Source organism: Nomascus leucogenys, chromosome 4 (genome assembly GCF_006542625.1).
Source record: "Nomascus leucogenys isolate Asia chromosome 4, Asia_NLE_v1, whole genome shotgun sequence".
In the NCBI taxonomy this organism is placed as follows: domain Eukaryota; kingdom Metazoa; phylum Chordata; class Mammalia; order Primates; family Hylobatidae; genus Nomascus; species Nomascus leucogenys.
In genome coordinates, this window is record NC_044384.1 from 67608845 (window position 1) to 67622868 (window position 14024).

The 14024-nt window shown below is 45.6% G+C and overlaps 1 protein-coding gene across 1 annotated transcript in view; it reads left to right on the plus strand.

Annotated features, from left to right (window-relative positions):
* The first annotated feature begins 1041 nt into the window (after positions 1-1041).
* Positions 1042-14024, plus strand: part of RAB12 (RAB12, member RAS oncogene family) — a 30136-nt gene continuing 17153 nt past the window's right edge. The window contains exon 1 of the mRNA XM_003262071.4: positions 1042-1548. Coding sequence (XP_003262119.1) covers positions 1323-1548 — 226 coding nt within the window. The 5' untranslated portion in view covers positions 1042-1322. The remainder of the gene's footprint in view (positions 1549-14024) is intronic.

Sequence of the window (14024 nt, forward strand, 5' to 3'; positions counted from 1 at the left end):
CTAGTTCTAAATACAGTACAGCTGAAATTTGGTGGGTAACGTGATCATTCGGCAAATGTCGCCAGCCCCTATCATATTCAGAACCCTGTGTTCTGAGGTGCTCAAGTTCAAGCTGAGGAATTTGCTAAACAAATCTCTGGCAAGAAATCAGCAGTGATTTTCTGTAACCTTAAATCCTTCCAAATAGAAATGGCAAAACATGCGACACGAGTCCATAATTCCTAAAGTTTCAATCTTCTAGCACTGTTTGAGTTTTAACTCGCTTATTCCCCCAAAGGAGTATGCCATTTACTTAATTTAAAAATTAAACAGCATAAAAACTTCTGAACTCTCAGTGAGACAGCAATCAGAGTTAAAAATAACTGATTTCGCGCGTTTCCGTGGAAAATGGGAGACAGATGTGATGGAGAGAGACCGAGCAGTGCCGCGGCCCGGTAGAGGGTGCGGGGGCTTGCACCCACTGGTGTTTGTGCGAGAGCGCGGGTGTAGACGCGAACGCAGAGCAGGCGGCCGGGCGGCGCGGCCTGAGGTCGGGGCCTTCCCAGCGTTCCAGCTACACCGAGCGCGCGGGGGCGAAAACATGTGCATGGTGTTTGGGGACTGTGCACATGGGAGTGTTTTCACTATCAACCAGGGTTCTTTTTCTTATTTTGAACCCATTTTCATGATGCACTGGAATGCTGAAGCTTAGAATTGCCTACGGAGAATTTTAAGACTAAAACCACACTAAGTTTCTTGTGTTAACCATAAATGCGGGTCAGAGTGAAAGCCGAGTAGGGATGAGTGAAAAGGGGGAAAAGGGAAGAGGTAAGAGGAAGAAAAGATGAAAGAGCCGGCGGAAGAAAGAGGGAAGCGGGGGCCGGCAGGCGAGCAGAGGCAGGAAAAGAGCAGCGCCGGTCGCGGGAAAGCTCCGCGCGCAGCCAGCCGAGGCCCGGGCGCGCGGTCCTCCCGCCGGCAGGGGGCGCCCACACGTCCGCCTCCGGCCCCTCCCGGCCCGCCGCCCCGCCCGCGCCTGCGCTTCCTGCCCCTCCTTGTCCGGGATGCTGCTGCCGCTACTGCGGAGTAGCTGCTTCCCTTCCTCCTCTCCCGGCGGCGGCAGCGGCGGAGGCGGAGGAGGAGGGGACCCGGGCGCAGAGAGCCGGCCGGCAGCGCAGTTGCAGCGCGGAGCCCACGGGCCGCCGGGGCCGCTCGAGCGAGCGGAAACCGAGCCCGGGGCCGACCCCCCGCGCGCGGCGGAGGCCGAGGGGGCTCCGGGGCCCGGGGCGCGCAACCGGGGGGCGAGCGGCGGCGGGCGGCGGGCCGAGCGGGAGCCGCATGCGTGCATGGATCCGGGCGCCGCGCTGCAGAGGCGGGCCGGGGGCGGCGGCGGTCTGGGCACGGGCTCCCCGGCGCTGTCGGGCGGCCAGGGCCGCCGGAGGAAGCAGCCCCCCAGGCCGGCCGACTTCAAGTTGCAGGTCATCATCATCGGCTCCCGCGGCGTGGGCAAGACCAGCCTGATGGAGCGCTTCACCGACGACACCTTCTGCGAGGCCTGCAAGTCCACCGTGGGTAAGGGCGCCACGGCGACCCTGGGCCGGGCCTCCTGGCGCCCGGGCCGGTGCCCTTCGCCCCGTGGGCTTCGAGTCTCATCGAGGCTGGGAGCCTTTCGGGGATGGGCCTCTCGGTGAAACTAGGGGCGGGGGCCTCCGTGGAGCGCCCTGCATCCCAATCCCAAAGCCTGGCAGAGGTTTTCGTGCCGTCTCCGTGCAGACCTGCCCTTGGCCCCCGGCCCTGCCTCAGAGGTCCTGGCAGCCCCCGGGGCCTGTGGGGGCGGCTCTCCACGGAAACTTCGGCCCTTTGCATACTCGCCCAAGAAAAAGCTGGGTTCAAGTGGGGCTCAGGCAGGCAGGCAGGCAGGGGAGTGAACACCGAAGGCCGCTCTTGCCCGGGCCGCCCCGGCCCGCCAAGGCCAGCGCGCGCCGTCTACTGCGGGTGTGATCCCTGCGCAACCAGGGCAGTTTTATTTTGAACGCATTTTCAAGAAAAGAAGTTTAAAGTCACCTATGGAGAATGTTAAAACTAAAACGACAGTAAGTTTCTCGTGCTAGCCGTACGTACGGGGCAGAGGAACTTCAGCTGTATTTATCCATGACCTCAAACAACCCGGTGACTGGCAGGCGTGGGGTTGATTCCTCCAGTACCGCTCTTTTCGGTGAAGGACAGGAGTGAAGTAAATACAGGAACTCTCCAGGGTCAAGGAGGAGAATAGCTGCGGATCTGAAATGGAAACTGCAGGGGAAATTTTTTTAATGAAGTCATGCTTAGAGGACTTGACATTGAGCTTTGTAAGTTGGATGTGGGTAGCAGTTGTTTCTACGGAAAACCCCTTAAAAGATGTCCAAACTAGGAGAACCCCATTCTTTAAAATAAAGGGCAGTCACTTCCGTGATAGGAAGTGAGAGATTTCCCCAGGGGCGGTCCAAGAAACTGAGTAGTCAGGAGATTTGATAGACAGAATTAAAAGCATAATTTCATGTAATTCTATTTATTAATAGTGTTATAACCAGTCGTAGTTCCAAGGCTGTCAGTACGATTTTGAGATGACTTGGTTTGAAAATTGTCATGTAACAAAACAGTACTACATTTAAAGTGTCTTATTGGAAAATTAAACCTCCAGTTTTTATATTGTCTTTTTTGGTTTGTTTTCAAGAACTTACTTCCCTTAAGGCTTTTTTGGAATAGATCATTTTGGAAATATTTGTGGTGTCTGTACCATATGTTTTTAAAATGTTGTCTTTGGGGACATTATATTAAAATGAGTAGCATAACTATACCTGTTTCAAATATCCAGTCTTGGATCATACAGAGTACAGGGAGTTGTTAAACCATCAAATGAGGGTTAGGCTGTTATTTTAGTACCTGACATAAATAAAGTAGGGTTAAATTCAATTCAGAATTGTCAATATTTTATGGCTCCGTACTTCAGTATATAAAAATGAGGGATAATAGAGTTGCACTGTGTGATGAAGAGAAATCAGGTACCCATAGGTGGGTAACTGAGGGCTTGAGTGGATGGAGGGTGAGATGGATGAGCAAAGGTGTGCTTTAGAATGTAGGAGAGAGGAAGAAGGATTTTCTAAGCCTGGCAGCAGTGGAGCAGCCCCCCACCTCTGGGGAGGGTTCCTTAGGGGACTTGGGAATGGGTGCTGCGAGACCTTGACCGCCATGCTAAGGAGAGTGGACCCTATCGTATGGGCACCTAGAACCAAAAGACTCCTTAATAAGGCATTGGCACGAAAACAGTGAAACTAGTTTGGCAGAGTTGCATAGGATGTTTGGGAATAAGGAAGAAACCAGGAGGCAAGGAGACCACGCAGTTTGTTTCTGTGTCCCTTAACAAACATGCACTTACCCAAACACATACTCCCTACTCTGAGTGTGGTTGAATTTCTGTCTTGCTCATTTTTGTTTGCTTCACATGTAGCCTATAATACTTAGAGTATTGGAGTACTTCAGTACTTTAGTACTCAGTGCGTGCTTCTAACTGTGGGATGTTCAGAGAATGATCATGGCCCCTGGCCTGCTGCAGAGCGTGAGAAAGCCAACCAGCTCCACTTCAGTTTCTGCTTCAGAGTTGCTTTTCCCCTCCACTCATCAGATCGTTTGTTGAGCACCTACTCTGTGTTGGGTGTTATGCTACCCAGTGGGGATTCAGTGGTAAACAGGACATGGGCTCTGTCCAGAAGTGGATCGGAGCTTCTGGGAGCTGCATGACCGCTTGTCAGGGCAGTGACAGATGTATATGGGTATTTGGGAGCACAGTGAAAGCGCCTCCAGTCGAGGCTAGGGATGAGGCCTGGTCAGAGAAGGCTTCCCCGTCATTGGAATGTTTGAAGATAAGTTTGTTCCTCTAGTTCCTTTAGAAAAATGCAAATTAAATATGGTACTGGGTGTGGTGTAGAATTGTGGTTGCCTTATCTGAACGGTTACCATTTGAGCAGTTAGCTCACGGGATTCTTCCCAGGCTGGTTTTTCTAGTTTCATCTGCATGTAGCGCAGTGAATTCCATATAGAGCAAGAGTCTCTTCCACAGTAGGAGTTTTTCCCTACCCTGTCAGGGCTTATGGATGTGTGCTGCTCATGACAGCCGTCTGGGAAAGATCGTGAGCCTCACAGCATGGCCCAGGGAAGAGTCCCTGAGTGTGCCTGGACCAAGATGGGTCACTAAAGTGGTAGTATTGTGTAATTCCGAGGCTAGGAGAGTGTTTCCATTAAGAGCGTTTTTATTTTTATTTATTTATTTTTGAGACAGGGTCTTGCTCTGTCTCCCAGGCTGGAGCGCAGTGGTACAATCATGGCTCACTGCAGCCTCGACCTGCCCGGCTCACACAATCTTCCTGCCGCAGCCTCCTGAGTAGCTGGGACTGCAGGTGCACGCCACCAAGCCCTTTTTTGATTTTTAGTAGAGACGAAGTCTTGCTATGTTGTCCAGGCTGGTCTCAAACTCCTAGCCTCAAGCACTTGGCCTCCCAAAGTGCTCAGATTACAGGCGTAAGCCACTGCTCCTGACCAGTAAGTGCCCTTTTAAAGTAAATGGGATTCACTTGAACTTTCTATAAAAGATCTGTAGGGGAAGTCCTTAGGGATTTGAGATGATGAACTATTATGTAAAATTATAAATGAGCAAAATGTTGATTTTTTTTGTATTGTTAATCAAATCAGAAACTAGTTTAAAAGATACACAAAATTCACAAGGGTATGAAAAACTTAGAGGTTGTATTTACTAATTGGTCTATTTAATGGAAATTGTCTAATGGAATTGTCTCATATTTTCAAATGGGATTTTGTTTTCATGGAATTTAATTAGTCTGATTATAATTTACAAGTTCTTTTAAAAAGTACAGGAGCAGCTTTTCAAAGTTTGAGAAACAGAAAAAAGCAATTGACTAAAGAAATTTACAACTAACATGCCTGGTCCACTGTTTTTCTCATAGCAGTGCCTGTATCACAAGCATACTTATCCACCATGAATTTGTGTGTGCTTTTGCAAGTTGACGTTATTACTTCCTGGGTGAAGCTGTAGAAACCATTTCTTTTTTTTTTTTTTTTTTTTGAGACGGAGTCGTGCTCTGTCGCCCAGGCTGGAGTGCAGTGGCGCAATCTCGGCTCACTGGAAGCTTTGGCTCCCGGGTTCACGCCATTCTCCTGCCTCAGCCTCTCCGAGTAGCTGGGACTACAGGCGCCCACCACCACGCCCGGCTAATTTTTTGTATTTTTTAGTAGAGACGGGGTTTCACCGTGGTCTCGATCTGCTGACCTCGTGATCCGCCCGCCTCGGCCTCCCAAAGTGCTGGGATTACAAGCGTGAGCCACCGCGCCCGGCCTGTAGAAACCATTTCTATCTAGCAATGCCGAATTCTTGATCTTGGTTCCTTCTGTTTGACTCTCACTAGTTTTAGCATAAACAGGCAAATGTGCTTTTTTAAAAGTATATTTCAAAAAACAACTCCATAAAATTACATATCTGTCAATCTTTGTTTTATTTCTATGTTACTGTTGGAAGCTAGCGGTTAATTTTGTTTGGGTTGAAATGGTTTTACCTGTTAAAAACCTACCCCCACCCTTGCTCCAACAGCATTGCATGCTGGGAAAAACACTAGAGTAAGAATAAGAAATGTGGGTTCTTGCTCCAGGCTCTGCCACTAACTAGTTTGTGACTTTGGATAAGTAATGTAGTTGTCTGTGCCTATAAACAGAAGTAGTAGTAGTAGTAATCACTGCTATATGGTGAGCACTTACTACACCAGCAGAAGGCCTCATCACGGCCCTGAAAGTTATCCCCATTTTACAGATGAGGACGCGAAGTCTCAGAGAGGTAGAAATTTACCTGCTGCGGCACAGCTGCTCAGCAAGTGGTCAGGGCCAGGGCTGCAAGTGAATTCTTTTTAACTATCTTTCTGTCTGTTCCTTAGCTTACTTTCAGGTTTAGATTGACTTTGCTTTGTTGAAAATACTAATGGCTCACACACATAAAGGTCAGACGTGATGAAGTCCTTTCCTCGTTTCAGAATTTGGTCCTTGTTACAGCCCTGTGAAGATAGTGACATAATTATCCTATGGTATTAGTGAAACTGATTTTCTTTAAGTGTGTCCCTGTCATTACTTGGCACTTGCCTTTTGGATATTAAAATAATGCTACAAGAACTGCTTTTTAATCTATATATTCCATCATTCGAATTCAAATGTCTTAAGCCTTTTATATACCAAAATAGGTATATTTAAATACAAGAGAAGTCAAAGAAAGGCAATCTGGACCAGAATTCTGATTTTTCTGGGTAGTAAAGTTTCCTTCAGAATGCTGGAGGCCAGCATAGGATTGCCAGTTATTTATTTTGCCAAGTAAGAACATTAAAAAAAAAGAAAAAGAAAAAAAAGACTTAAAAAAATTAGGAAAGATAAGATGCCACAGTTTAACAGTTTTTTATTTTATTTTTTATTATTTGAGACGGAGTCTCACCCTGTCACCCAGGCTGGAGTGCAGAGGTGCGATCCCTGCTCACTGCAAACCTCCGCCTCCCAGGTTCAAGTATTTCTCTTGCCTCAGCCTCCCAGGTAACTGGGGTTACAGGCACTCACCACCACGCCTGGCTAATTTTTGTATTTTTAGTAGAGACAGGGTTTCACCATGTTGGCCAGGCTGGTCTCGAAATCCTGACCTTGTGATCCACCCTCCTCAGCCTCCCAAAGAGCTAGGATTACAGGTGTGAGCCATCACCCCTATCCAAAAGTTCTTTAAATTTATCTTCATTTTTCTCATTGTGCGGCAGTGCTCTAAACTTCACAGCCTGGCCCCCTTAAAGGATGGCAGCCCTTCGGTGAAGCCCTTTAACTCCGCTGCAGGCCTCAGTCCTGTGTGCTCTCTGCCTGACTCCCCTGTAGCCTGTGTTGACATGGGGGTGCACTCAGGATGCCCACTGGTGGGGCCTCGGCCTGAGACTGTGTACACTGGGGAAGTAGGGTAGTGCGAGTGACTCCGCTTCTTTGGACCTGCGGTTGAGCTGGCAACAGAATGGAGGGGTCCGAGAAATGGGTGAGTGTGAATCCCCTGCAGAAATGCTCTCTGGGGGTCTGCCCTTGAATGTTAGGCGGCATGACAGGTCAAATGCAGTCCACCAGGGTCTTCACCTGGAAATTGACTACTTGTACTTTATTCTGGAAACTTAGGGCAGAGATTTTTGTTAGAAAACCCAGAATGAGCATCTCATACCGGATTTAAATGCTTAACTGTGTATTTTATTTCGCTATACTGTATTTGTACACAGTTTTCTAAGCCATGACCGATCTGCCCGTGTTTCACTTAAGAGAGAATTAAGGAAAATCATCCAGAATTCCCACTTCAAAAGCCCAAGCTCTGCAGCCCTGCAGTGTGGTTTCGCTCCATCTGGAGAGAACCTCACACAGACTCCCCTGCCAAAATGATGTAACACGATGACTCAGGGATGTGAGCGTGAGAGGAACCAACATTTAGTTCTTATACCCACATATGCTGTGTGTTGTGTGATTAGGTTTATTTAATGAACTTAATGCAAGCTGAGAGGCTTGACAAAACGTCCCCTTTTGTGGACTAAAGTAGCTATCTTTCAGAGAAAGCATGCAGATTTAGTTGGTGTTAGGTTGTTTATGTTGAATAAAAATCTATTTAAAGACCTGGCTGAAGTGCATTCAGCCTTTCTCTCACTGTCTGCACTTACACTAAAGAAGAAAGATTTTATTATGCATGACAGAGATCCAGATTCTTAGAGATTGCCTCTTTCCCTCTGGTCTGTGGAATCTGCCAAAAGCCATCTGTTAATGGATCTTGGAACTGGCTGTAGAAGGCAGAGTAGGTTCCTTTGAGAACTGATAGGTCCAAATTATTCTCTATCCTTGGGTGCCAGATACATTGTTCCAAATAAGCATTAGTTTGAATTTGTAAAGAAAACAGCTTTGTACAGTAGTCATTCTACAAATAGTTTTAAGAAGCATTTTCTATTTATGTAAGACGCCATCCTGCTCGACCTTCCCCTGGGCACAAAGCTCACACCTGGTTTACCCTTTTCAGAGAGGAGGTGAGTCACGGAGGTAGCCATAATAAGTGTTAGAAAAGAGTGCCTTCTGCTTCAGCTGAGGAAAACATTTATCGTCCTCCTTTTGTCCTTTAATTCACATCTTTGACATTTGGGAAGTATTTGGAAAGCCAAAACTACAGACCAAAAATTGTGCCATTAATTGAGTGTGATTGTTAAAAAAACAAAAAAAAACAAAAAACTTTCGAAACTGGGAAGCACAGCACAAGCTGAACAGAGCACTGGATTCCATAGAAAATGTTTTCCCTCCAACTCTGACAAACTCCACCCTTTGGTTTTTGGTGCCTAGTTAACAAAACAACCTGCAATTCCAACTCCATGTCAGCACTTGGGCAAAGGAATGGGCCCCTATAAATGAGGAGCTTTGTGTTTTTCACGTGCCTCCTCTCACCTCTTCAAGCCATGTGTGTGGTAGGACCTCAGCACACTTGTCGATTGGGTAAAGAATCACACGCCTGCAGTCAAATTTTCACTTTTAATTTTTTACTTAAAAAACAGCAGCCTGGGCTACATGGCAAAACCCCATCTCCACAAAAAAAATACAAAAATTAGCCTAGTGTGGTGGTGCACACCTGTGGTCCCAGCTGCTTGGGAGGCTGAGGCGGGAGGATCACTTGAGCCAGGAAGATCTAGGCTGCAGTGAGCAGTGATCGTGCCACTGTACTCCAGCCTGGGGGACAGAGTGAGACCTTGTCTCAAAAAAGAAAAACACTCCACCTTCTCCTTGGCCACCACTATCTTCCCAAGCCATGGTGTTTGTGGAAAGAGATTTTGGAGGCAGGCATACAGTCCTGCATATAAGTTTCAGCTCCACGACAGGCTGCCAGCTGTGCTTAGGCAAGCAACTTACCTCAGTGTCTTCACTCATAAGAAGAAAAACAAAGCGGGATTTGCACTTTCTTCACATCTCACAGTATAGGCATAAATGAAGTTAAAATATCTTACATGTCTGGCATAGAAAAGACAATTTATTTTTTTTTTATAATTCTCCTAATTTATCCTGTAGATCCAAAAACTGAAACACTTCATAAAAAAATCCTTACCCTTTAATGATACACACTGATAAACACAGATGATATAAATTTCAAAATGTAATCACATGTCCTGGGTAAAACATAATCTGGGGAAAACACAGTCCTTGTGTTTTCACAGATCCATCCTGAGTAGTAGTGAAGTTCAGTTTTTTTGCATATGAAGAAAATGTTAATAATCCACTGTTTGATCATGGTTTTTTTTTTTTTCCTCTTCCCTTTAAATATTCTCCTCCTCTTTTGACCAGGAACTCAAAATAGCATGGTAGCATTTCAGATGGGGGTTTGTCTGAAGCCAAGGAGTAGAGAAGGCCTCCTGGTGCAGAGATGGAGTCTGTCTCAGCCAACCAGCCATCCGCCCTGTCTTACTGTTAATTTTATATACTTGCCTAGGAATGGAAAGTTCTTTTTCAGCCTTAAATATATGTTCTTAGCTCCCTTCCAGCCTCTGCCTCTTGTTCATCAGGTGGGGCTGCACAGTGCACAGGGAGGAGCACAGCCGGGAGCCAGGCGGCCCAGGTTCAAATCTGTGCCCTCGTGCTCACCAACTTGGTTACCTTAGGCAGTCTACCAGCTTCCCTGACTTCTGTTTTTTCATCATAAAATATAGACAGTAATATCTACCTCATAATATTGTTAATGAATATACACTGCAATAAGTTAATGTAGATAAGGCCTTTAGAATATTATCTGAAATATAGCAAACACCACAAAAGTTAGTTCTTAATCTTTTCATTTGTGAAGAGGACATACACCTTTCTGTGGAATTCTCATACATTTATACTTCCGTGAGAGGAACTGTCCACTCTCTCTGCTGGGCTCCAGCCATGCCTCTCCTTGGAGGCCCAGGACCTCCAACTGTCCCTCTGTCCTCCCCTCTCTGCTGCAGTCCGTGGTGTCATTGTTTGTTCCAGTCAAGTGCAAGGCTGTCTCCTTGTGCTTCTGTGTACAGGCTTTATTTGCTGGGTGGGAGCATGTCAACCCTGGAGTGCAAGCAAGGACAGATCTTCTTATACCTGGATGCAATTTGACATCCTCAGGCCTGGATGAGCATAGTAACATTAGGATTTTAATAGTGCCTGCTTCTGAGTTTATCAAAATATTTTACAGTTATAGTACTTAGTTTCTATTTAAATCCTTACCACACAGGTTAGATAGGAAAAGCCAGATAATATTAAATAGTAGGATGTCACAAGACAGGTCTACTAGCAGTGAGTTTGCATCCCCTTTTCCTCTTTTTTTTTTGAGACAGAGCCTCGCTCTGTCCCCCAGGCTGGAGTACAGTGGCGTGATATGGGCTCACTGCAAGCTCCACCTCCCGGGTTCACGCCATTCTCCTGCCTCAGCCTCCCGAGCAGCTGGGACTACAGGCACCCACCACCATACCCGGCTAATTTTTTGTATTTTTAGTAGAGACGGGGTTTCACCATCTTAGCCAGAATGGTCTTGATCTCCTGATCTCGTGATCCGCCCTCCTTGGCCTCCCAAAGTGCTGGGATTACAGGCGCGAGCCACCGCGCCCAGCCACATTCTCTTTTCCTTATATGGGACGAGAATTCATTTTGAACTCTTCCCTGGTAGGTGGTAGAGTTTGGGCAGAAGACTGGCCTTATGCCCACATGACTTGATTTTAATGCTAGATTTGCCTCTCTCTGTAACCTTAACATGTTCCTTAATTTATTTTCTCACAACTCACTGAAAATGCTCAATCCAATCCCTTAGTAGAATATTATATCCAATTTTAGATAACATTGTGTAAGATACATCCTTGGAAGAAAAGCCACCATATAAAACTTAAGGTCATTATTATAAATTGGCAGTGACATCACAACCACTGTTTGTATTGAGACTTACCTCCAAGTCTATGGAAATTCTTAACTTCTTGAAAGTATTAAGTAAAATCTATGGTCTGGTCCAAACTCCAGATCTTTGGTGGAACGAGCAGAAGTGACCTGGGCATGGAAGAAGAGGGCACAGTCCGCCCAGCCGTAGTCCTAGATTTGGACCACAGTGGTGGTTAGGCCTTTTACTGGAAAGGAGTGTAAAGAAAGAAAGTTCTGTGTGTTTTTGCCATTTTCACTTTTGTAACTTCTTATGGCCCAGCAAAAAGAAACAGTAATGTGCAAATGTTTTGCTTTAAGGGGAACATAGAAGTCTTACAAGCACTAAGTCCAGGGATTCCTCCTGCTGTTGCTAAGACGTGAAAGACAGCCAGCAAGAAGGCAGAGCACAGAGTCAGGCCTTGTCTTAACAGCTTGGCTGTGGGAGCTATGAGCCACTTCAGAACATCTCATGCTTTTCTCTTTTTTCACCCATCTGACTTTTACTATAATAACCTTTCATTGTGGGCAGTGGTGTAAATTTGAGTCTTGGTTCTGCTGCTTCTCTGTCCTGTGGTATGATTGTAGGCAAATTACCCTGTCCTCTCTCACTCATCATGATGTCTTCCTTTATAAAATGGGGGTAATAGTTTCCCCGTCGCTGGGCTGCTGTGAGGCTTGGATGTGTTGGGTATTAGATGTGGAGTATTTGACAGATGTCCACTGTCATTAGTACTAAAGGAAATTAAGGTCAAGAATAAGACACCGGCACAGTTGCTTATGCCTATAAACCCAGCACTTTGCGAGGCTGAGGTAGGAGGATCACTTGAGTTTGAGACCAGCCTGGGCAACATAGTGCGATGCTATCTCTACAAAAACCAAAATCAGTTAGTGACAGTGGTGCACTTCTGTAGACCCAGGTACTCAGGAGGCTGAGGTGGGAGGATCACCCAGGAGTTGGAGGCTGCAGTGAGCTATGATCCTGCCACTGCACTCCAGCCTGTGTGACAAAGCCTTCTTTTTTTTTGTTGTTTTTTTTTTTTTGCTTCAGAAAAAAAGACTGACTTAAATAGAGCAGTCTAAGACCTTTGATAATACTGTATCTCTGTAGCCTGCATGCTTTTTGAAAGCATTGTTAAAATACTTTTAGAAAGACTTCCATAAAATTGGTAAGCCTAAAGAAAAGCAAGCTCCTCTCACCAGAATAATTAACCTGGTAGACCAGTTCTCTATCTGAGGGACTGGATGGGGAAACTGTTACTGTAATTCTCTGAGATTAGTGTGTGTAGGGAGAGGCTGTGAGCAAGGACAGCTGCTCCATCCTGTGAGGAACTGTAGGAGAAATGAGAGGCTGTGTTGCTGCACACACTCATATTTCTCCTGTGTGCTGGGCACCCCTGCGTTCACTGCTTCCATTCCACACCTGCTACTCAGATGCCCTTTGTTTTTTAACTAATCAGTCCTGAATTTCCCTATTTTTTTCCAAAAATAATTCGCATTTCTTCTTACATATACAGCATTTGATGGAGAAGAGGGAGCAGTTTCCAGCCATCAGATTTATTGAGTTGCTGTTGTGTGCCAGGCAGTGTCCTAGACTTTAGGGGGCTGAAGATGACTACATCCTCAGAGGGAAGGCACGTAGCCTGTCGGGGAGGTCAGCAAAGAAGGAACGACGTGATATGGGCTAGAAGAGAGTTCAGGGCCAAGAACTGGAACATAGATAAAGACAAGGGTAAAGGCGGGTGCAGTCAGAAGAGTTCAGATGGGAAATCTAGGGCTTCAAAGGGTTCTGGGCAGACAAGGAGGTTCTCTAAGAGGAGAGAACAGCAAAGACAGACGCTTTGCCAAGTGCATGGTGTGTTAATTTAGGTCAGTATAACTGAGGTTTTCGAAGGCAGGGACTGTCCCCATCAGCTGAGTGGTGGGGGCTCGTTGCTTCCTCCCTTAGTCAAGATACCTGTAGGAAACCAGTTTTCAACAGCGTTGTAGACAGTAGTGAAATCGCCACCCTCTTTGTCCCTCGGTTGTTTGTAAACATTTCCTCTTCTGTGACAGGAACTCTGTTGACTTTTCCTAAATAATCTGCCAGTTATTTGAGGTTATTCATGACTTTTTTCCTTTTATTGAGGATCATTATCACTTCTATGACATCCCAGTATTAAAAATAGACAACATTAAGGGATATTTTTGACTTTTAATATAAGAAAGTTTTTAGAAATGTTTGGTTGTGTACTTTGACAGGTATATGTTTCTAAGCCAAAAATTGGATTAAGTTTCCAGTAATTGCAGGCTACTTAATGGCTGTTAGATACGGTATAGGTATAGGATATTTCATTTAAGAGCGAGGACTGTTTTAAGGAACTGGTTTTACTCTTGGAACTGTAGATCTGGCCACTGGGTATTTTTCTGTTGTGTTGTTAATTGTCATTCATCTACTCACTATAAGATAGTCTTCGTTTTGGCTAAACAGATTCTTTTTTTCTTTTGTTTTTTTCCTTTCCAACTTTTATTTTAGGTTCAGGGGATACATGTGCAGGTTTGTTACATGGGTGAATTGCGTGTCATGGGGGTTTGGTGTACAGATGATTTTGTCACCCAGGCAGTGAGCATAGGACCCGATAGGTAGTTTTTCAGTCCTCTCCTTCCTCCTACCCATCACCCTCAGGTAGGCCCCAGTGTCTGTTCCCTTCTTTTTGTCTGTGAGTACTCAATGCTAAAACAGGTTCTTAGCCCTATTTACTGTCAGGTAATCTTTGCTTTGTTTTCCTATTAGAACTAATAATGTGTTTATAATTACATAGTGATAATGTTACCACTTATTTCCTGATTTTTGAATATTAATGTCCCAGCGTTTTATTTTTATTCATTAAATGTTGTGGTTACAAAATAGTCCTAGTGCAGGACTGCTAGAGTTGGGTAAGTTGTTCAAGTTGTTGGGAAAGGCAGTCTGACATATTCAGACTCCATTGTTAGCAGAGAAAACTGTAGTCAAAACCAAGATTATCTGCTCTAGCTGTTTCAGGGACTCTTAGTCAATTTGAAGCAGAGCTCAAAAGAAGTATCATCTG